Here is a 24,640-nt window from a genome sequence, read left to right as displayed (position 1 = left end):
CCACTTTTTCAGTTGGATAGCATGGGGATACCCCTCTATTCCTGCAGGAATTGCAGGAGCTTGTAAGGAGCATGCTCTTTAGTGCTTCTGTGTTAGGTAAAACGTCCAAGTTCCTGACCACAAACAAAGCCTAAAGAATAAAATTCTTTGAGCAACGTTTTTAAAAAAGAATAATCTTGTTTTTTAATGTGGGAAAAATGGTAGATTTCAGAAATACATAACTCTAGCTTATGCCACTGACTACAGTCCAGTGGGAGCTGCTTCTGCAAGCCGCAGGTAGAGTGCAAATCACACACAGAGATTTAACGGTCTCACACCACCCCACTGCTAACAACCAAAACAGTCACGGTCATTTTCTTAAAATGTTGGAAGAGCACCTGGCACCCAATTAGGTCAAAGAAAGGAGACTGCACATGAATATTTAAACTCCCACGACCTCCCCAAAACAATATAGGTTAAAACTTTAAAAACAATATATTGCCCATAATGATAACAGTAATAATTTGTAGGTTTGTAAGTACGTTTCAACCCAGGTTATCAAAACACTTTACAAAGGCAGTTAAGTAAGTATCATTATATCTATTCTACTCTGAGGTGACAATGACTTTGTGTCAGTTATAACTGCAGAACAATCCAATACTTATCCATTATTCAGCTTCCCAAAATAACCTATAATTCTCTAGCAACTCTAACAGGAAAACGGAATTACAAATGGGGCAACTGAAAGATCCATCCATCTGTGCATTTAATAGCTTATTCTCTTAATGGGCAGAATTACCACCCTATTGCACCTATACTGCAAATAACATCAATTTGCATATATATGGTGTCTTTCACCCTGAATGATCCCAAAGCACTAGATAAACTCCCTGAATCACAGCTGAGGAGGGCAGCCCCATGCCAGCATCATGCAGCCACCTCTGGGAAGGAGGACAGCCCCATGCCAGTGTAAGTAACACAGCCGTCTCTGGGAAGGAACACAGCTAGCATACTGCAGCAGAAATTTAAAACAACAAATAAGTTAGCTTTTTTAAACAGAAGTTGGAAAGGGTGTAAACTCTCTTTAGTGCAGAAATATAGCACAGCCTTTTCTGGTAGACAACATGAAAGTTATGGTGAGACAATCAGTCGAAAACTCTGTGGGGTTTCCTAAATAAACACAAAAGCCAGGGCCCCAGCAGGTGGCCAGGTTTGATATTCAAATCATTAACATTTTACATGTGGAGTTTTCATTAGGACAAGGTTACCACATGATGGACAATCTGTATATATTTGCAGATGTGGCATGCATGGGAGTCAAACCTGTGCAAGGAGTATAATTCACAGCAATCTCTCTACCCGAGAATAGCTGAAGGCAATGTCCAATCAAAGTACTGTCAGTGCACTGCTCAGCGAATAAATGAGTTGCTTTGACAGGAAATTCCAACAGCAATTTTAATTCTGATCAGGCTTCAGGAAGTGGAAAGAATAAAAACACATCAATTATAGTGACAGGAAGTTTTAAATCACATGGCAAGCAGCTGCTGCCAAAGGACACGTCTGCCAGCTTTGTTAAGAAGTATGGTATTTTGGTGCGACCAAAATTTTACACCAAAATTTTACAGGCTGACATCAGTCCCTAATTGTATGTTATCCCACTACAAGGGTAAGGAAAATGACACAGTGCAGACAGCACACCGTTATTACAACAAATAAGAAAGACTGGTTTTTTTTTAAATCCTGACCCAAAACCAAACATATTTATAACAGCTACAGAACACATCACTGACTAATGATATGAAGTTCATGCATGTCTACCTTAATAAAGCAGGCAATCCAGGGAGCAAGGCAGAGTGACTATCGTTTCCTGAGTCAGCCCTAGGCTGCAGAACTATCAACACTTTAATCATTACACATACATTGACTTTTTTTTATTAATCCATGTTGTAAATTATGACTACTGAAATGGATCGGGGTATACTGGGAGGAAGTCTGAAGACCTGTTTGATATCAGGTTCTTATTGTATGGTGGAGACTCAGAGTCTACTAAATAGCATCCATCAGTTACATGTTTAGGTGCTTTTCTTTGTTTCCTGTGTAGTACTATGTTTAACATTAATGAATTCTCAGCTGGATTTCTTACAGCAGAACCTAATTAAGTTGGCCTGAGAATGGGATGGTGGCGCTGGGGTGAGCAGAGGGAGGATGTCTCAGGCTAAGTTGATGATTTTCCTGCCATGGCATTGTAGTTCACTTCAGATTATCACTTCAGGTTATCACTTCAGGACAAATCATTCAAATGTATGCAGATTATTCTGATCTGACTTTCAGGTACACTGAAGCTGCTTTATACAGCCTCGGATCTGGAGAAGAGTTTTAAAGCTAATGCAAATGTGATTTAGAGCATGCCACAAAATTGTAAAGCAGCCTGGATATAGAAGGTATTTAGATCCCTAGGTTAAAACTTTAATCTCATTGTAGTCAACGCAGATTTTGTAATTGCCTTCAGTATTTCTACCCCATAGTCCAAGAAGGGAATGGCTACCCCAGCTACATGACACATACCCGCAGGTTTGTCGGATGTGGTAAGTGCCATTCAATATAAAGTGGTGGAAGGAGTGTCGACCTGCCAAAGTAGTGATTGACTTGTATCCTACCCAGATGATTGATTCATATCCTCCACAACTGAATTATATCATCTGTGCTGTCCAACTCTTTTTACTGCTGCCCCTTCCCTGAAATGATCCGAGTGTCAAAAGCATCAAAGGGCTTCATGCTAAAGACTGTGTTTCGCATGAGCAAGTGAGTGTAGGAGAGGACAATTAGCCCTGAGAAGAGCAGGCACTCATGAGTTTTGCTAACTACACAAGCACACATAGGTCAGTATTTTCTAAACTACAAAAAAATACTCAACCAAAAGTAACTAAAATTTTTATGCAGATTAAGAAAAGGGCACAAAAAGTGTGTCATTTTGACAATACTGGCAAGCTTTGCATAAAGTTTTGTTTTTCAAAGAGACTATTTTTCAATAAAAAGAATACTAGAAGAAAGATAGGAATTAATTCTACATAAAATTTTTCATTATGCCTTTGGAGGCAGTGTGAATATTGGATTCCAAAACAAAGAAAAAAACCTGTCAAGATAAGACATGATACATCTTTTTATTTCGTTTTAACTTCTACTTAAATAGTAAATGAAGCTGAAACATAAAAGTGCTCATAGTTTCCTGCATTATTATCCACATTCAAATCTCTCCTCAGGAGAGATTCTGTGGGCTTTGATCCAATGATTTTCAAGCATTCAAGGAAGATACAGGAGCCAAATCTCATATTTCTTCTGAAGAAAATATGGTTTAATTTCCTTATGCTTATAAGGATATTCCAAGTATGGACAATCTGGCCTGAAGTCAGAGCCAAAGAAAAATATAGGCAGACTTCTTAAACATCCATTATTTTTGAAAGTCTGTTATTACTATTCTTTTCTATTTTTGTAAAATTCTCCCTATATTCTGATAGAATCAGTCTTTCCAGTCCAAGAATATTTAAAAGATTATCTTACTTCTTACCATATTTTTAATCACTATTAGGCTGTTTCACCCTAAAATGATGTCAGTCTATGTCTATGCAGATATATATCATTTCCAAAAATTGTACAGTATTTCAAATGCAAAATTATGAAACAATGCACCAAAATCAATTAATTCTCATCTCATGCAACCATCCTGCAACAAGACAGAAGACAGTGACAGTAAAGTCCTCAGAGGCAGGTGAGAAACTCATCTTTAAAAAGTGTGACTGATTCCTAAGAAACATTTAAGGTAAGTTAAAAAAAAAAAAAAAAAAAAAGAGGAAACGGACAGTGTTATATACAGACATGTACCATGTACATAAAGTACCTCCTAATGACCTATCTAGCACTAAACCACTTTGTACTTCAATAAGCCCTTCAAACAGGCAAAAGACTGATCCGCACAGAATTCCCATTTCTGTTTCCCAGTTCTGTCCTGTCACCAGGACATCCACGCACAGATTTGCTTTCAACTTTCAGTATTGGTCAAGCCATCTAGAAGGTTCCCATTCAGGTCACCTAGATCTATGTCCACCCTGGAGAACAAGTGTCCCCTGTGGCACATGCCAACTGTGTGCCTTGGCTTTACGCTGACCACTTGTCAGGCCAAGACTTCAGGGTGCTCTTCCTCCTTCCAACTGCCTCATCTTATTGCCCTGGTTTCCTTTGGAAGAGGGAGGCACAATGTGCTCCAGTCTGGAGCAATCAGGCACCAGGACTGTAGGACATGACACAGTGCAGAGACTGGCATGGGGTTAAGAGTAGGCCTGCCAGGAGTAGCTGAGCTTTCAAGCTCAGCTTATTCTTCAATCATCACTGTTGCTGTGGAAGTTTCATGTGCTAATAAAACCTGCTATAAATCAGACTCTCATGCGTCTTCCACCTTTGTTAATTAGCCACTTTGTGCAAAGTATCTATGAACTAAGGGTTCAAGGGTTCTGTTTCTCTCCTATTTTTTTTCTTCCTCTGTTTTTAATAGTAAGATTAAAACCAGCACCTGGACGCCAGCACTTTCATGTTGCCCTGTCTTCCTGCTTATGCCTGCAGAGGACCCACTGGTCCACTGTCAAGGCTGTCAGTGTTCACAGCTTGATGAAAAATAGCAGCACAGATATGAAAAACTGCATGTAGATATGCAGTTCAAAGTCTACCTTGTGATCCCAAGCTTTTCTTTTCTTTTTTCCCTAAAACTGCTTGTCAAAAGTAGCTCCAGGAACAAAGGGTTCTAGATAGATATGATGTTGTTTCAGAGCAGAAGACCAGAGAAATATAGATGGCAGCCACAAAGCCTAGCCAACTTGGCAACATTAATACATGCCAAAGAGTAGCACTGATTCACCAGGAGGTGTGTTAAAGGGCCTTTGATGCCCTGACCACCAATACTGCTTAGAGCAGTGCACCCTCCCATGTTGCATGATGCATCATGCCATTATGGCTGTGTGATCTTTTCATCCAGCTCCATACACCTCCAGAGACAGATGTCCCAAGCCAGGATGCAAACAGGGACAGTTTCAAGACTGCCACATTCTCTCAAAGCCTAAATCAGGGTTGTTTCTGATTTACACTGCCTCTCCACAATATCTAATCCACGTGCTGAGAACAGACTCAACAGAGTTCCTCTCTGAAGCACGTTTGTCCCCCAAATCAAGAGCTTCCCCAGATGCTCAGCTGCTGGTACATTTAGTTCCAAAGCTACTTGTGTTGATTGGCAGAAGCCTTACATTCTCAGGAGGGGATATTGCAGCTGACCAGACTGAGTTAACATCTCCTTTACTCTATGAGAGTAGAACTGCAGTGTAAACGGCAATCAGAGCACCTGGAATCAGGAAAGATGCAACATGATGACTTATTAGTCCATGATCAGACTTCTCTCAGTGCAGGATGTCAGTTCTTCACATCCTTTCCTTCTTCCACCTCCAGGAACATTCTCTTAATTTCTTAGGAAAATACATCTTTGTGGTTGTCAGCACTTCCTCCACATCTTCTTTGTTATTCCACCATCCTTTACAATCCATTATTCATCTGCCTGCTTGCACTATTCTTCTTGATTTCTGGTCCCTCCCCACGGCCAGGAGTTATTCTTTAGATCACTGTGCTCCTGCAGCTTTTCAGCTCTTTGACATCCCACCAAGTGCTGAATCTCTTGCTTTTTAGTATTTTCTCCAAACCCTTTTCTGTTTTAGCTTATGACTGATCTCCACCTGTATAACATTTCCTCAGTTGGAGAACAGATATGAGGATTTATTTTTTTATTGCTATTGCCTAATCCTTGGAAAACTGTATTAAAGATCCCAGATGGATTCAAAAACTTAAGTTCCATCCCTCCAAGAAAAAGGTCTTATCTCCAAATGGTAGTTATCAATTATTGCTTTTTCACCTGATACACTGCAGGTCCACCTCACGGAAAGCCTCTCCTCTGAGCCACCTTCCAATGAGGCCATACAGAGGGATCCTCCCATCTCAATGAGACCATCAGTAATATGAAAGGGAGGTGCTGGCACTTGGTGATTTTGTAACCAGTCTTCTATCCAACTTATCACAGCCAAGAGAACAAGAGGTATCATTTTATGAAAATGCCTTTCCATATTCATCCAAGTTTTTCTGGTCTCTGCAAAAACACTGAAAGTTTGTAGACTCCATTACTGAGATTTCTCAGATCATGCTATTCTCTGTAAAGATATGAGTTCTTCCTGCATTGTGTTCCTTTGATTCAAGACATCTTGCTTCATTCATTCCCTGGAGAATCAAGATCCTCGCACAACTGAGATTTCAGCCTTCAAAGACAGCTTTGTACTTGTTTGGTCATACCCAGACTCAAGACATTGAAAAGCAACTGCCTAAAATTAATCAACATCCTGCATCCTTTACCAAGACCTTGAGAAGAAACATTGACTGAGCACAGCTTGCAGGGAAAGCAGAAACATTTCAATGCCTTTTTTACAGACTCTGCATGAAAGCACTGTTTGCATCAGAGATTTGGAGAACTAGAATTCAGCCACTAACCCTAGTCAGCCAGGAGAAAGACCCAGCCTGTTGCAGCATCTCCATTTGTCTCAAAAATGCACTGAAACATTTGCTCAGAGGAATATCTAGATGTTTTTGTTGCTCATTTTTATTACAGCAGCACCAGGAGTGCCCATCAAGATCAGGACCTTGGGACTGACAGAGATTTCAGTTTTCAGTGTGGTGACCAAAGGCAGCTAGATCATTGAATTTACTAATTCCAGTATAAGCAATCATATAAGAAGACTCTTTCATGTCAATGTCCTGTTTGTATATACTAGTGCTCAGCAGCATGGGTCATATAAGTTAGTGCACAACAACTGTTTCTTGAAAAAAAATTTTTTAATTTATTTTAAGATTCATACCTATGGATTGATGCATGTGCATTTAACCATATACATAATTCACTTAAGTTTAAGAGACATGATTTTAAATACTTCAACACTGTGTCATATCATGGAAACTACCTCAGGGCCACTAGGAAGGGGGTTCAAACATCCCTCATATAAAACACATCATTATGCATTAGAGGAAACTTCACTCACCATGGAAGAATGGCACACCAGCTGGAGGTGAACACCATAAACCACATAAAGTTTTAATTAAATTCATTAAAAATGCTTTGTCTCTCCATGGGTTTGGGGGCAGATAGATCCCTTTAACAATAGCCAGCACACAATCACGTTTGTCAAAACTAATAATAATACAAAAGCATTTGTTCACCCTGGGACATTTTGAAAAGTTCAAGTAAGTGTATTACTTTTAATATGGGGCATTTATAAATTATTGCAAGATGTGGCTGATCTTGGAGCAAAGTTGCTGTTTCTATTGTTCTTTGGATTGATAAAAGGTGTTAATAATAAAAGGCACATTTTTAGCTGCTGACAAAGTGAATCGACCTGGAATATAGAGGAAAGAAGGATATTTTCCCCTTAATATATACATATATAAGGAGAGAAAACTATTTTTTTCTTGATGGGTATTGCTTTACAGCACATATTCTATATACTGTACTGAGTATGATATACAACTGCATTTCCTGTTCTTCAGACCCTGCAGTCCATCAGAAAAGCAGGACAAAACAAATGAGTGTTACAGGACCAGACCTCCTCCTGCAAATGACTGATGTCAGACAATCAAATATTCCAGAGGACTAATCATGAGCACAGAGCTAAAACCATGCATAAATATTTGCAGGATTAAAGTTATTAACCAGGGTAAAAGAGGATAGCTATGTGGTTGCTTAGCTCTTATGTAAATGACTTTGTTTTTCAAAGCTGGAAAGCCTTGCAAAATACTTTTATGTTTAATCAAATCCAAATAAAATGATTCTACAATGTACTGAAGGGTTTCACATGATGAGTCAGTGACAAAGTCAGCTATTTAGACTCATGGCAAGCACTTCATTTTGGTCCCTGTCCAGCTCCCATTGAAATCAGTGGGAGTCCTTTTCCTGATTGCAACATGAGTCTTTGTTACTAAATTATCTCAAGCTGATGAACTGTGAAACAGCAAAGTTACTTTTACTAACCATACCTAATCTAGACTTATTAAGGATATCTGTAAACTAGTACTACCTAATTAAGTAATTAATTCTGAAAACATACTTACAGCACAGCTAATACATGAAGAGCTCGGCCTTCATTTTCACAGTTTATCAAGAGCCTCTCAGTCAAGAAATAGAAGGTGGGGAAAGAGTTACAGGAGTGGTAAAAGTGTAGATTCCTCATCATATATCTCAGTAAACAAATCTGTGGTTTTCTTGTTCATTTCACAGCCATTATCCTATAAATTTTAGACTTGAATCTGTATTTTCTTGCTGCTGAGTGCTCTTTTGGCCAAAGAATTTGACTGGCTTTAATTTTACTTTAGCATAAGGAATATGCTTTGAACACGCATTTGACCAACTCTACAATACGAAGATTAGGTTGGTGGATCAAAATCAGTATGTTAAAACATAAAGTGTGGTGCGTTAAGCATTGAATCTACCCAATAAATTCTTCTGACTAGTAAGAAAGCACTATTTAATTAAAGAAACAAAAGAACAAAATCATTTTTCTACTCCTTCTCTCTCCTATTGCCTTTAAATATCTACTGTAGAAATGCTACCCCCAGTTACGCAGCTTTTAGAGGAAAACAACATGCCTGCTTTTTCACTTTGCTTTCACGCAGGCACAACAAACAACTTCGAAGAAGAGTATGTAAGAGATGAAGTTGCTGAAGAAAGGAAGTAACAACAACAGTAGTCCCAAAGATGTTTCAGGGGTTAAGGTCCTGAATCCAGGCTGATACATGACCAAAACCAAGCAGTTCTCTTGGTATGGAAACCTTGACACAGACTGAACGACGTTCAGGATTAGGGTCTATATCCTACCTGCTAATTTTGAGTTCAGCTTTCCTGGCCTGATTCATCCCTTCAAGTGAAAGATTAAAAGTAGATGAAATGCATGCAAGAAAAGTTCTCATAATGTAAGATGACGGGATAGCTATAGTGTGAGTCTGACAAGAAGCAACACGGATACAACTCAAATCCAAAAGATTTTAACCATTGGCACAGGCATCATGGACCAATCTCTAGTATCACTACATATCCTGTGCTGTTGACCTGACCAGAGTCAAGCATTTATCACTTCTCAGCATTCTCAACAATGAGTCTCTTCCAAAGTGAGAAATCTATCACCAAATTTTCTATCTCCAAAAACACACGGACCCAAATTAAGCCAGTAGCCCATGTCTCATTACTGTAAATACTAGGATATGATAGTACGCCTGCTCCAAAAATCCATAGATAGATCAGTTCTATAACATGGTGATAACAAACATTCAGCTAGAATACAGAATATTAAGTTTCTGGTATCTGTTCAACAAGTAACTTGTCCTAGATCACACGATATATTACTGGTTAAAGCACTCACCTATTAGGCAAAGCAAAGACTTGATCCCAGGCACCTTATACAAGAAACCTCCAAGGTTTGGCTACTAAGCTCGCAAAATTTTCTAGATATGCACATACATATTCTCTTCCTGAAGACAGCAGGTCAAGACAATTTTGCGACTACATTCTGGAAGTTTGGTTGAGCTATGTCTTCAGCCTGCGCATCATCTGTAATGCAGTATCAAAGTACAAATAGCTCTTCACACAGTCTTAAGCAAAATTGTAAGTTTATTCTGTGTTTCATAGCAGCTGAGTGGTGGTTTTGAGCATGCCACTGCTGACTAACTGGTGGCTAGGAGAGGGAGTGTAGGACCTGAATCCCTGGGTAGAGGTGACAAGAAACAAAACATAAAACAACCATGATTAAGGGCTAGAATTCCAAAATTCACCAGCTTCACAGCTGGGGCCAGACCTTCAGGGAAGTTCAGCTCCAAACAAAGCAGTGAGATCAGCAAGAGTCCTCAAAACCCAGTAGCTACTACTGAAACCAGAGAGGCTATTTGTAAGCTAAGGGATCCGCTGTACCGTGTTTAGAAGAACTGGACCTGCTTGGAGCTCTTATGTGGCTCTTATGAGAACATCAAAAAGAGCATCCACAGCAACAACACACAATTATAGACTTTAGGTAAGTGTGAAGCTTCATTGCTTAAAGCTAACAACTTTTAGAAAAATTATTATTTACTCACTTCCTGTGGGCTTTAAGAAGGGCATTAAGTTGCATGAAGAAAAAGCACTGTTTTGGAGGCACAGAGCTAAGACATACATCTAAATTAATTGCATCTCAGAGTAAACTTATGCTAAGTTTATTTAAAATAAGACAGATGGGCAGCCAGGGTCTGGATGAAAAGTGTCATTATTTGTGGAGACAGTCTATTGTATTGCAGCAAAAGAGAATTCCATCTTCTATTAACAGTGGTCAGTGGGAATTCACACTGAAACTTTTACTTTACTGGCATATTCATTTCATTAAAAGTTTCTTCATCCAGATCCTTTTTCTCAGTTTTCACAGTATCTCTTAAGAGCATGTGTGAGCAGGCAAAAGGATTCTCTAGAAAGGATTCAGCTACCACTGATTTCCAAGGAAAGATTTCTAACTACTTAAGATCAGATCTGCAATTCGTCATTATAAGAAATACAACATGGCTTTACACAACCTTAGGAACAGCTCTTGGGAAAAAGAGGAAGGAGAAGCAGGGCCCAAGGTTTCCGCTGGAGGACACTGCACAGGTGCTCAGGCCAGACTGAGAAGATACCCTCCGAGAACAAAGCCCTGGGCTGGGGTGCATCCCTTTGTAGCTTTAACACGGGTAACCATGCGGCTTGCCACAAAGCCTCTTCATTTTACCCAGCCCAGCCACTTGGCTCCCTCTCCAGCTAGTCTGAGGCTAAGCAGCTGGTGCTCCTCCTGCCTAGGCAGGTGGCCTCTCTTATGGTAATGAGCCAATTAAAGGAAACTATAAAGGGGCACAATTGTCCCACTCTTGAGTTGTGGTACAGCTATAGAAGTGCAGACAGGGGTAGTGAACAGGAGAATTTTCAGCTGTATAATTTTTGACCCAAGTGCATTAGCAATTTGGGTTAAAACAGAGGAGAGATTTTGGCATATGAATCTTTTTCTTTGAGTCATAAGTGCTAAGAACTCAGAAAGTGTGAAGAAAGAAGGGGTGTCTTTTTCTGTACGTCTTTTTAATGCTACTAATGAAGGGCTTTCCACGTTATGGCCTGTGTCTATTTCAGCACTGATTTTGAATCTACTTACAGGATTAGAAAGATTAAGTGCTAATTAGAGCACTGAGGATTAATAATTGCTACTTCTGTAATGCACATTTCTCTTAATCTTACCTTTTAATTCCAGTGGAGATTGGTGCATGTTATAAAGCCGGAGTTTGCTAAAGGTTACTAAACATGCAATAAAAGGGTTTGGGTATTAGCTTTCCTATATATATACTGAATGGGGATCATCCATTAGGCCAAAGAAGGAATTACAGAGATGGTAGGAATAAGCATAGTTTGGGCTTAGTTTCCAAAGAAAAGAGTCGTGTCTTTGTTGTTCTATTGGGAGCACTGTTAACTTTCTCTCTTTTATATTTTAATATATATAGTGTAATTTGAACATTGCTGTGTAATATGTACAATATACTTTTAATTCAAAGTATATCCGAATACTATTGAAATGATAGAGTAAAATGAGGAAAAAAAGAACACATGAAATGAAATGGCAAATAGAGAAATTAGCAACTATGTTTTCATTGACTGTTGACCCTAGAAATCACACTCCTATTATTAGCAGAATAGTTTCCTTTTGTTATCTTGTAAAACGTCCCAATTCAAATATATTGATAGTCATATATTTGCAAATAAGTTTATAACTATTCGGCTGCTTTAGGGGGACTGATAATAAATCAGCAGTTATTATAAATAAACATGGCAGTTGTTCCTATATAGACATGGCCAGGATCTATCCCAGGGAGCAAAGACTAGGATGAACACTTTCATTTTCAGCCAGAAAAGGATTCAGTTTGCATACAGGTGTTACTAGGCTCCTCTCTGGATTCAAGGATCACTGTTAGTTTCAGAAGCTGGGACACAACAATGGGTCAAAGGCACAATAAGGTGACTTGCAGCTAGTTAAAGAAGTTTGAGGTCAAGGCTGCCAACATTAGAGTTCTTGTTTTTCAGCGATACCAGACGTACCAGATTCTCATTCAGTTATATACTTTCCACTGTAGCGAAAAGAACAGATCTGAGTTCTGTACAAAGGAGTTGACTATAATATTTTTGTTTTATTCTAGAAAAGAGTAGCTTCTCTCTTGAGTGGAGGATGGGATCCACTTTTTCACAAGCATACAGCAAGGATCATCCATTAGGATCAAGTTGGAACTGTAAGAAGGGGAGGCAGAGCATTATCCTTCCCCATCCTGTGGGCAGCTTCTTTAAGGCAGTATTCCTTTCATGCCCACAGTGACACTTGTATAACAGTCCCCCCAGAAGAAGCTACAGCTTCAAAATTGGTCCCTTATCTCAGTGAGAAAGGTGATTAACCTTTCTAGGTTTTTTTTTTGTTTGTTTGTTTGTTTGTTTTTTCCATCTGCTAGCTGTGGGAACCTGAAGCCTAGATGGTTTACAAAAAGTGCAGGTGCAGCTGTGGCAAGTTTGTTGTTCTCCTTCCAGCTTTCTACGTATCAGATGAATCTCCTGGGCTTGCACTTACTGCTGAGCTACACTGTGCAACGGAACCTGGGGTTTGCAGAAGGCCAGGGCCACTTCGGAGCACGAAGTTTCCCTGCATGTGGGCCTGGTTTTCAGAAGACCTTCCCAAGGTTCTGTTAGGATTACGGAGGAGTGGCAAAGAGTCAAATCACTCGCACCTTCCCATGTATCATGACACTATCAGGGAGGAGGTCCAAGATCCTTGAAAACCTTTCTTTCCCCAGACCTGCTGTTGTAGGTTTTACTGCCATACTAAGGGCCAATCTTCCCTCTGTTAAACCAGTTCTTACTAGTTAATTCCCCAAGATTTACTTATGCTTAATAAATTCTCAGATCTGCCCTTTAAAAACAATTTAAGAGGACTTTGCTGGAAACCATCTTGAGTCTAACAAAAACCTTTCTCTAGAAGTCTTTAGAACTTCTTTAGACACCTACTGTCTGCAGCTTGCTAAGTATGGAACACAGACCCACCATACCTGGTCATCTGGCTGATATGCTGTAGTTTACAGTATGCTGTAGTAAAAGATAAGAAGTTTTTCAAGTCACTGAGAATCGTACTTTGTTAAATTGTACTTTACTGACTGTATTTTAAGGAGAGACTGGCAAGAACACAGCTTGCAGCAGACTTCACCAGCGTATTATTCCCCTGAATCTTTTCATAATATCTATAAATGAAGCTTTTAGTGCTGCTTTTTTAAGTTTCTAGATAATGTCTTTAGTGTTATTTTTTTTTCTTTTTTTTTACAACGTTCTGTTTAATAGCTAGGGCTCTTTTTATATTTCTTTCATCAGCACTCCTATTCATACAGTTTTTCAGTAATACAACTCAAGCATCTTCTACTGAATATAATTCTTGATGTAGGTAAAAATAAAGCCAATGTTTATCTGCATATTACACCAGAAGCTCTCACTCATTTACAGCACCATGCATGACATGTTGGTTCACCAGTGCACCACCAGAGGGAGCTGCCTGAATGCCTTTGAAATATTTTTATGAACAATTTAATTTAAAAATAAAAAAATCTCACCTTGGGAATCTTGTTATCTAGAAAAGGAGAGCAATTGTGACAGACATAAAGAGGAACCATTGAAAGAGTGTTATACAGTGCAATGCCTCAGATCTGTACTTTGCTTCCTTTTAGCCTCATCCAATCTTGTACAGTCTGGTACAATAGTACAAAATAAGCTTTGTTGATTTAATCAAACAAAGCGGTTTTGAATTAGGATGTTTATGCCAGCTATTGAGAGCCACAGTACGACTCTGGTGGGCTGAGGTTTGAGAAGAAAAGGGAAATAAGATTTTTATAACTAATTAAAAACACCCAACAGATACATGATACTGCCTATGAGAGACCACAATATTTTTCTTACAAAATTAGTGTCCATTAGTACTACTACTAAGACTCTGTCTCTGTGAAATATAAAAACAGAACTGATGCTTTAGCACTGATTCCTCTTTAGGTTGTCTCTTTTTTATCAAGTAGTGATACATGTCCCAGTTCTGCTCTGCTTTCCAACACCATCTTTCATTTTCAACAACCTCTGCTTTTCCAATCTGATCATGTCTAATGTCCTTCCATCCTTCCCATCCCACATTTTCACGCATCCAGACATGTATGCTGCATGCTTGACAATGCACAAATGTACAATATTTCCCACTAAATGAAAGGTTCAGAGATATTCTCAGGTCCAGATTTGTCTCACACATTTCAGACAGAAGCTGAGCTCTGAGATTCTCTGGAAGGGAAAGCCTAAATAAACTCTTTAACTTAACTCCCAGCTTCTGACACATGAGTTCTAAAGAAACTGGGTATGGGAAAGCTCAAGAACGATCTAGCTCAGTTCTGAGATTGGCTTGTCTTAAGTACAGCATGCCTTCACTTAGCTAGAGCTGAGCTGCAGTCAGCTATGGGAAGGTATAGCATGTGAGCTACAGAATCTACTGTGCTTAAGACTTGCTGCTTGTTATCTTATGGAACAGACACTGCTTAAACTGGAGAACATCAATCCTTAGAAATCAGAAGTAAAAATAACTTCATCTATAGATTTTAATGTTGGGACTTCTGGAGGCCTGATTCATTTTTGCTGCAATGAGTTTGTCAGTTCTAGTCATAGGTAATTCCTCATTCAGTTACCAAAACTCAAGATGGGACGCAGCCTTCAGAATGAGAAACCCCCATTTACTTGTCTACATGTAGTCCTCTGCTATTAAGCTAGTCACTGAAGAGCTAGTTAACGCAGTCAGTGGAGCCTAAAGAAAGTTCTGGTTCATTCTACAGTAGTCACCTGCATTTGGTAACACACAGGAACACCTAAATACATGTGTCTTGGTCTTACGAGCCTTGGACAGTGGGCACAATGCTCTCCCCCAGTGCTTTAGAAAGAATAACTTTCAGGAACATTAATTCCAAGAATTACAATGTAAGGTGAGATGAAGAACTGAACCCAGCTATTAGTCTCTGAAGTTTCACCTCTCTGGCCACTTTGTTCTGGTCTATTTCCAAACTGAATACAGAGCTCATTTTTCTTCTTTCCCTAGGAGCTAAAATGTCCTCACTATTTGAGGCTAAACAGATAGAGCATGCGTTCTTTTCGAAAATTGGGCAAAGATTTGGATGTAGGAAGAGGCTATCCTGCTCATGAAGTAACTATGGTAACATGCTAGTTTTCCCCATATGGACAATCATCTGTCAAAGACGATAGACAAGTGAAGCACAAAGGACTTCACTGTACTAAAAGTTCAGATCGCCTTCCCCTGTACAAGGGACCTACTTTTTCAGCAACGCATTTCAGACTATCCTACCTGCGATGACAGTTTGGCAAGCCAGAAAAGTGAAACAGATCATTTTATCAACCAGGAAGTAATCTCTACTTCATGACAAACAAATAATGACATTGCTGATATTGGGCATCAGAGCCAGAGAACTCTCAAACCTTCACCTTCCTGCTGACTGGTTTTGAGGCTGGGGCTGAGGCAGGTGCCCAGCAAGGCTTGAATGTACAGGCTGTTCTCCTACCTGTCAAGTTAGCTTGTATGCAGACTTACAGACATCCTTCCTCCACTGCATGGCAGTGAGGAATTCTTCCTGGAAAGAGGTCAGGCTAGGCTTTCATGTTGCTGCTTCCTCCTAGGTGTGCCTTCAGGAAAGCAACAGCTGAGGTACTTTGAAGGGTCCAACCATCAAAGGTTACAAGGGATTGCCACTGTGTGGCAGTATTAGAGTCTCTGCACAGTCAAGGAGTATGTCCCAAAGACTGCCCTCTCAGAAAATACTTGGCATAGACTAGGTCTTAACTGACTTCAGAATGGAAAAGGCAGCACAAGTGAAATGTCTTTCAAAGCTTGTGAATACCTAAATTCAAGTTCAATTAGAGGAGGAAGAGGGGAGAAATAGAGAGTACAACTTTTTCTCAGGTTCCAAAGGCAAGATCTGGGTGTTTCTGAAATCATTTTGAAGTTACACAGAAGCTTACTGTGACCTAAATAAAGCAGAAGAATTAGGTACTTGTGATTGAAGAGCTGAATGATGCATATACACACATCTCCCTAAATAACAGAGTGGGTGGAGGAAATGACATGTCATTATTTCCCCGAAATAAAGAGAATTACCTGTTCTGAAAAAAGGAGTTAATCTGTTTTTATGCAGTGAAGAATAATGCCATATAATGTATTCTAAAATTAGCAGCTGACTAGCTGAGGCTTCAGTGTTCATAGCATCTGGCTTTCTGGCACCACACTGTACTTACCATAATGAAGCTTTCCTTTACTAGTTTTACAAAGACTAGTGGAGCATAGCCATTATCACAGATAGGGCCCACATCCCCTGAGCTCCAAAACAGCAATCTCTCTAAGGTACTCCACAAGACCTGATAATGACATTTCAAAAAGCTGCAGAACTTTGAAAGAACACTAATTCTTCTCTTGGTGACTTAATCGTATAGGCAAAATTTATTAGCTGTACTTTTCCAACCCAAAAGCAAGTCTGTGACAGCCTCATCCTAAAATTCTGCATTTTGAGATTTCCATTGGCCAAGGTAATGCAACTAAAGAATAAATTCTGAAAGCTAAAGTCAGACTCTTTTTTATGTAAATAAAGTGTTTCTTTTTTTCTTTTCTCAAAATCTGAGGCTTCAAACTGAATAAACTGAGCTATAAACATAGCAACAGTTCAACTCTTTCTCTTAAGATATGGCTATATTTTATCATATGGATGCATAAGAACAGTGAAGAGACTTCTGAAAACTGTTCTCCCAAGGAATTCCCCTCTATTTGCTGTTACATGTTCACAGTGACACTATGAAGGGCTCAACATTCACAAAGAGATTTAGGAGATTAAAAAACTAAGATCTATTTTTTAACACACTTGGGAGATCAAAATCATGGAGTTTATTTACGGGGGTAAATAAGAGTTTTCAGTTTCCAATTAACTGCCATTTCAACGGAATAACTAACTTTCCTGACTCTTCCTTTCTAATGGAAGGGCCATATTCACATCTAACTTGTATGTAGAGAATACCCTAGCAGCAAATTAGAAAGGAAATATAATTTCAGCTTTCTCTACCATTCATCTGAGATAAGTGATTGGGTGATATTTTCTCTGTTTAAATATTAAAACTTTTGTTGACGCTGTTTCCTTATCTGTGACAACACAGATAATATGAAAGATTGTAAAACCAGTCATAAAATACACCTATTTCCTTCTGATATTTTTCATCACTGCTTTGGCCTCAGCAGTCTGAAGTCCATGACCTTTCGTGCTTGTGCTTATTCCCCATCAAACTTGGGAGGAACAAGAGTTTATGCTGGGGAATCAAGACAGGCTCATGTTACCCTCTGTGCTTGCCATCTTGACTGTCAGGTTCCACAGCAGCACAACGGTTTCTTTTCCCTTGAAGGGTAGGAGGCTGTCCTTTTGTCCACCCAAGGAAGGGATTTTGTAAGTATTGAAGAGCTCCTTGGAAAAAAGCTTTACTATCCAAAAAGAATTTATTGGAAGAAGAGAGGTTGGCATGCTCAGGAAGGCAGATCATTTACTGAGTGCCAGAGCTGCAAGCCTGAGAGAGGTAAACATATCAAAGGCGTATCTTTTACTCCTTGCATCCATAGGCTTTTATACAGGATAAAGGCATTGTGTCAGGGAGGAAGGGCATCCTCTTCATCTCATCTAACAATGACTATGGTAATGCTCCAGGGCTGGGAACCTACCAGTCTCAAATCAGCAACAGATGGCCTCAGCAACAAACCTCGCCTCTTCAGGCCTCCAGCAGCTCTCAGGCAGACAAGCAGAGGTATTAGCTGGATTGAACTATGGAGGCTCCTCAGATAGCCCTTCCCTCTGCCTCTTCCCAAAGAGGCAAAGCCATAGAATCATAGAATCATAGAATCAGTAAGGTTGGAAGGGACCTCTGGAGGTCATCTCGTCCAACCCCCCTGCTATGCAGGGTCACCTACAGCATGGTAGACAGGGTTGCATCCAGGTGGGCCTTGAATCTCCAGAGAAGGAGACTCCACAACCTCTCTGGGCAACCTGTTCCAGTGCTCCGTCACTCTCACAGGGAAGAAATTCCCCCTCACGCTCAGGCAGAACTTCCTGTGGTTTTTGTCCTGTCACACGGGACAACTGAAAAGAGTTCGGCCCCATCCCTTGACACCCTCCCTTCAGGTACTTGTACGCACTGATAAGATCCTCCCTCACTCTTCTCTTCCCCAGGCTAAACAGGCCCAGCTCTCGCAGCCGTTCCTCATAGGGCAGGTGCTCCAGCCCTCTGATCATCTTCGTAGCCCTGCGCTGGACTCTCCAGTAGCTCCATGTCTCTCTTGGACTGGGGAGCCCAGAACCGGACACAGTACTCGAGATGAGGCCTCCCCAGGGCTGAGTAGAGGGGGCAGGATCACCTCCCTCCACCTGCTGGCAATACTCTTCCCAGTGCACCCCAGAAGACCACTGGCCTTCTTGGCCACAAGGGCACATTGCTGGCTCATGGTCAACTTGTCATCCACCAGCACTCCCAGCTCTGCAGAGCTGCTCTCCAGCAGGTCAGCCCCCAGCTTGTACTGGTGCCTAGGGTTATTTTTCCCTAGGTGCAGGACTCTGCACTTCGCCTTGTTGAACCTCAGGAGGATCCTCTCTGCCCAGCTCTCCAGCCTGTCCAGGTCTCTCTGAATGGCAGCACAGCCCTCAGGTGTGTCAGTCACTCCTCCCAGCTTGGTATCATCAGCAAACTTGCTGAGGAGGCACTCTGTCCCCTCACCCAGGTCACTGATGAACAAGTTGAACAGGATGGGACCCAGTACTGAGCCCTGGGGGACGCCACTAGCCACAGGCCTCCAACTAGACTCCATGCCACTGATGACAACCCTCTGAGCTCTGCCTTTCAGCCAGTTCTCAATCCACCTCACTGTCCACTCATCTAACCCATGCTTCCTGAGCGTATCTGGGAGGATGTTATCATGACATACTGCTCAGGAAGCTGTATCCAAGCAGTAGGATGATGATACATGAAGGCACAATTTTAGACAATGGATGACTAAAGCTTAGAAGGTAAACTTGTGGTCTGAGAAAGTAGAATTGGACTATGTAGCACAGGAGTCTTCTAGTCTTTTAATGGCAGAAGTGGTAACCCAGATGCAGAAAAAGAGCTGGATATGTTTATCTTTTATCTCCCCTGGCTGTAACTTATATTTAAGCAGATTTACTCCTACATCATTTGCAATCTATTTGAATATTCTTCTTCTGTATGAAACCTGCTGAGGTTCTATATTATCTTCATCCTTAACAGCAACAATTATAATCTTGCCTCACATACTGCTCTTTTTCCAGTACTGATCTTTCCAAGATTTTTTTAGATGTTTTTCTGCCATTTGCTTTCTAATAATGTGTAAATTATACCAAGCTAATATATAGTTTTGCATTCAGTTTAACTGGTTTCAGTGTAACTACAATCAGTTTGTCTAGTACAACAACGGCAAGCATGTAGTCCAAGTAACAGTTGGATAAGCCCTCCTGTAGTAAGTAGCCAGGGTATTTATTTAAAAGCCAAACAGCTAACAAACAGCTCCATGAGTACAGATAATTTGTCTGTAAGCAGAGAGAAGCAGGACTGTCCACATTAAAGTGTGTAAGCCTCCTTCTTCAGCACATATAGCTTAACTGTAACTTCTCTTCTCCTCAAAGTTACCTACTAGAGGGGGACACAATTGCAGTGACCTAATATACTAGGGCAACTTTCCATCACTGCCTCTTTACAAAGCATGGAACAAGAAACTTCCTTGAGAAAGCAAGAAAAATTAAATAAAGCACTATTTTAATTATATTCATAATGATTTATTTGAAAATATGTTCTCATTATACTGTTATCTAAACACAATCCATTGTAAGCCTGCAGTTTGGCTCCACCTGAATTTAAAGTCATTATTACAATTATTCTCACCAGAACAGCTATTAATCACATAAACAATACCTGGCTTGCAGAAAATGTGATCAGCAGCTATATTATGATTTACTATTATTTTTCTTACATTCTTCAAGCCTTACTTAAAGACTTATTTTCTTCAAGAATACTTTAGAAAAATAAAATAAATATCTTACCTTCAGACTGATGTGTGGCAATAGGTGTCTGAGTCTCCTTGGAGTAGGACACCACTTCCCGAGGTAAGAAATCAACCTGGGTAATCTTTGACACCCCTAGTTTGTGCAGTCTGCGTCTAAGATTGGACACATGACATCAAAAGGTTAGTCATGTAAGTGCAAAGTGGCAGCAGGAAGAAAAGCAATAGCTTTTATGAATAGGCTAGAGAAAAATACTTCAATGTTTTCTAAAATGAAACAAAATACACTACATACAAGAAGCATCTAATTTTGCTGAAGAAAATTAAATTGGGAAGTGTGGGCCATAATAATTTCTGGTTACTGAACCTCTCTGGACCTAAATCAGGTAGCTGAGAGAGACTGTAAATGCGAGAGAGAAATGAACTGCTCATGTCCCTCATAACTATGCAAAAAGCGGTTTTCTATATCATATCTGTATTACTGCAATGCTCTGCCAGCTCAAGAGAGGTAATCAGAACAAGACACACACAGTGGAAGGACACAGTGGGCATAAAACACACAGGCTGGATTAGGAATGGGAGGAAACGAGCATCTCTCAGACGTCCATCTGAGAGCAATGACAGAGCCTTTAAATGTCAAGGCGGGTACTTTCCATAAAGGAGGCGATTCTCCCTATCACAGCAATCATTAGCAATGGAATTGCTGTAGGTCCATGGTTACTGGAGTGCTAATGCAATGGTTGCAAGGGAGCATCAGGGACACAGCTGGAACAGGGCAAGTATAGCCTTCTTCTATTGCTTTCCTAACTTTAAATAAAACACACAAAATAAATTAGTAAAGCCAAATAACACTGTGACTGGGTAACAGAAATAGATCTGAGAGAGACAGATGAACACAATCATGAACACTTCTAGTCATACAGTTTACTCATCAATTGGGGAAAAATAAAGTTGTTTCCTGAATGTTATTTGATTATCTGTAGAGGGGGAAGAATAACAAACGTTTACTTGCAAATGTTGTACTGGAAAAATTGCCAGCTTTCATCAGAGAAAAAAAATAAGCAAATAATAAATGGATCAAATAAATAAATCTTGTTGTCTAGATCAACACGCATAAGCATGCTTATACATTTATAGGAAATAGATTCATAGATGCAAAGAATTTCGGAACTGCCATGCTATTACAGAAACCAATTTGGAAAAGTAGCAAATTCAAACACACTATCTACATCCTTTCTCTCTTCCAGATTGTCAGAAGAACAGAGGTCAAAGCTTTTTATCTAGTTCTTTTATAGTTGTTTAGGTATTCAATTAAGAATAATGTCTTAAAGGAAATGAGAGTCTCAAAAGGAAATTGGCATCACTGGATGACACCTACTGAACTCTTCAGCTGGTTAATGCTATATCAGCTATCTATTTTTCTAATCTATTTTCCTGGCAGAGTGTTATTAAGGTGAATGCAATTCACCTTATTCACTGATTCAGCAGGTAATCAGTATGAATCAGCCATACCATGTAGCAAATCACTACAGCAATAATAGTTGTTACAGCTTTGAGCCTGTCTTCTTTTGAAAAAAAAATTAACAAGCTTTCCCTTCTTACACCTGACTCTGCTAATAAGAACAAAAGCAATGATTGTCTGAAAATCCTGCATGATGGCAGGAGAACTTCTGCACCTTGTGATACTTTAAAAATTTGTAACAGCTAATGAAAGTCTCAATACCATGTTACTTTTCTGTAGCTGCTATAACTGAGTGTCAGTATGAATTCAAGCTTTAAGAAACAACACCCCAGCAAAATCACATGCAGTTTTTCCTCCTCCACCACCAGACTTCAAACCACCATTGCCTACTTGGTCAACTAGTCTTTCCTACCATAGTCAGTCCCCTGCTATCCCAGGCTACTGAAGACAGAAATAAGCTTTGCATTGAAACAGTTTCTTAACTGGGGTCTTTGTTAAGCATCAGTACTCTAACTAATTCTGTGTCTAATCTGTGCCTAATTTAGACCTGCGCACTACCTGTGTAGAAAGTCACCAAGTACACCAAATGGCAAGTTTTCCAGATCACTCCATAGTTCTTGAGTGACTGGTGGGATGATGGGGAGAATGGACCCTAATAGAGAGTTGGCTTAGCTTCTTTGTACACTGTTAACCAAGAAATGAGTTACAGACCAGAGCATTTTGCTGAGAGAATACACTGAATTTCTCCCTCCCACTCCCCCCCCCCCAAAAAAAATCTTATTTTCAGGGTTGCTGAGGGCTGTACAAACATCTAACGTCAACCATATCCTGGTAATTATTGGTGAATACTGGGTGGTATTTCTTCATCTGAAGGTATGTGGCCTCCTATTTCTTTTTGCCTCTGTTCACCAACTTATAATGGTTTTCACATAACTAAAAGCTGGCCAAGCCTTGGGTCCCAAGCACTTAGGGACAGCGGGACCATTATTTCAGTACCTGGACTCTACCAAATATGGGCTGTAATGCCCTAATTCCTAATTCTTTTTTGAGCAGCACTCAACTATATCTTGCTTTGCCATCCACATTTTTCACCTGAGATGCTAATAAGCCTTTTCATTTACAGCTTGCTGAAGCTTCACCTTCAAGAACACAGACACTTTGATGGATCCCTTTCCAAACTTCCCATGTGATGTCAGTAGGAGAAGAATAAAGTTTATGCCTTAAAAAAATATGTTCCTGTCTGTAGAAACCAGAAAAAAAGAAGTGTCTGTTAGAAGTGTTAAGCTACGCACATTTGCATACTGACTGCAGAATTTCTTCTGCATGATGCATTTTTTATTTATTCTCATGTCACCAGTGGTAAGTCTGATCCTTCTTTGCCTTGGTTTTCAAGACTGTTTTCTCTCAAACCGGAGAGGACTCCCATTATGGAGTATACTCAGCAACATGTGGATTCAATCTTTTTGGCATGTTTCTTTTCTATCTTTGTTCTGACTGCTCATAGAAGATTGAAGTCTTGTAAGCATACACAGTTTTACATCTACATGAGTCAAATAAACCACTCTGCTCTGCATAGCCGTTTGAGGAACCTTGCTTCAGGGAGAGCTCATCTTTCAATTGCATCTTCTGGGAAAGGGCAGGTAAGATCTCTAAAAGGCTTCTGTATCTTAAAGCAGCTTGAGAAACTCTGCCATTTTGGTATTATTCAGGTAAACGAGAATATGGATCTATTTGAAGCCACACTCAAGTGGAAATTACAAACATTCCTAACAGTTCTGGAGGCAGATAAATCCTTTTTAATACGCTGTGTGGATGTTTTTAAGGGAAACTGTAGTTTTCCTTACAGCCTACAGCATGCTGAACTTCACAGGAATTGCCAGAGAGAAAATACCAAGAACTAGTAGAAGCACAAGATATTTGCCTGGAGATTCAGAGAAGCAAGCCTGTAAGTTCATAGGCAGAGCAACTCCAGCAGCACAGATATTTGATTTTGTCCGTAATAGATAAGCTGTTCATGCTATCAGACTTTTTTTGACACTATACTGCATTTGCAAGGAACACTTTTGCTCCTTAATACAGCAGCCTTTTAAACTATAAACATTTTAGGTGCAGCTGGCTAACTGCAACACTTAGGATCTGTTATCTAAAGCAACTAATTACCAAATAACTGTTGGGTAAGGAAGTTCTATCCCAAATAGAAAATACTAATTTTAGCCCAAATGTAATTAAAAAATGCTTGACTAATGTGAATTCAACTAAAAATACAACTCTCGGACTGTGATCATATTTGAAAGAACAACTGTAAGCACATATAAAAGAAATCCTTTATACGATCCTAAGGAAAAAGAGGTAATTGTTACTGCATGTGGAAACAACATAACTATGGCAAAGACAGAAAGGAGGGGAAGAAGTACCTTGCAAATGATTCAGAAAGAAAAGTCTGAATCAATAGGTACTAACAAGACCAGTGAAACTGTACATGCACATTAAAGTGCCACAATAATAACATTTCATCTGTAATGAAATAGTTATTTGTATTGTTTTTCAGGCAACAGAAATAGCAGCTTATCTTTTCATGAGCTTCTTTAAAACAGTTGTTTTTTTACCACAAAGATGGCTTTGCTGAAGCTTCTCATTGATGCTACTAAAAAAAGGAAACCTAAATTATGGTCTTTTTGAGTGAACAAAGCAAATGAAAATCACAAAAACAGCTCAACTGGGAAGCATTTTCAACATAATTCTTGCAAAGAAATGACAAATGAATAACAAAAGAGCTGACATATACCCAAGTTCAGAGTCAGACTGGAGCTGCAGCACTGAGGGGTCTGTGTCCCATTGCAAGGTCCTAGGGTGGTAATCAGCCGTGCAGCACAAAGTGGGAGGGGGAAAAAAGAACACACAGAATTAACTGAAAGGATGCACAAAAAAACATTTC

General features: G+C 39.8%; 1 protein-coding gene across 5 annotated transcripts in view; it reads right to left on the bottom strand.

Annotated features, from left to right (window-relative positions):
* DYNC1I1 (dynein cytoplasmic 1 intermediate chain 1) overlaps positions 1-24,640 on the bottom strand; it is a 191,988-nt gene that overhangs the window by 126,432 nt on the left and 40,916 nt on the right. For 3 of the 5 annotated variants that reach the window (XM_062567754.1, XM_062567756.1, XM_062567755.1), the window contains exons 5-6: positions 24,491-24,550; positions 20,284-20,399 (exon numbers count right to left, since the gene is read on the bottom strand). In XM_062567754.1, coding sequence (XP_062423738.1) covers positions 20,284-20,399; positions 24,491-24,550 — 176 coding nt within the window. The remainder of the gene's footprint in view (positions 1-20,283; positions 20,400-24,490; positions 24,551-24,640) is intronic. The other 2 variants (XM_062567757.1, XM_062567758.1) reach the window with 1 other exon arrangement.

This window comes from Rhea pennata, chromosome 2 (assembly GCF_028389875.1).
Source record: "Rhea pennata isolate bPtePen1 chromosome 2, bPtePen1.pri, whole genome shotgun sequence".
Lineage (NCBI taxonomy): Eukaryota > Metazoa > Chordata > Aves > Rheiformes > Rheidae > Rhea > Rhea pennata.
Note: the sequence above shows the minus strand (reverse complement) of the source record. Positions and strands in the feature narration are given on the sequence as shown.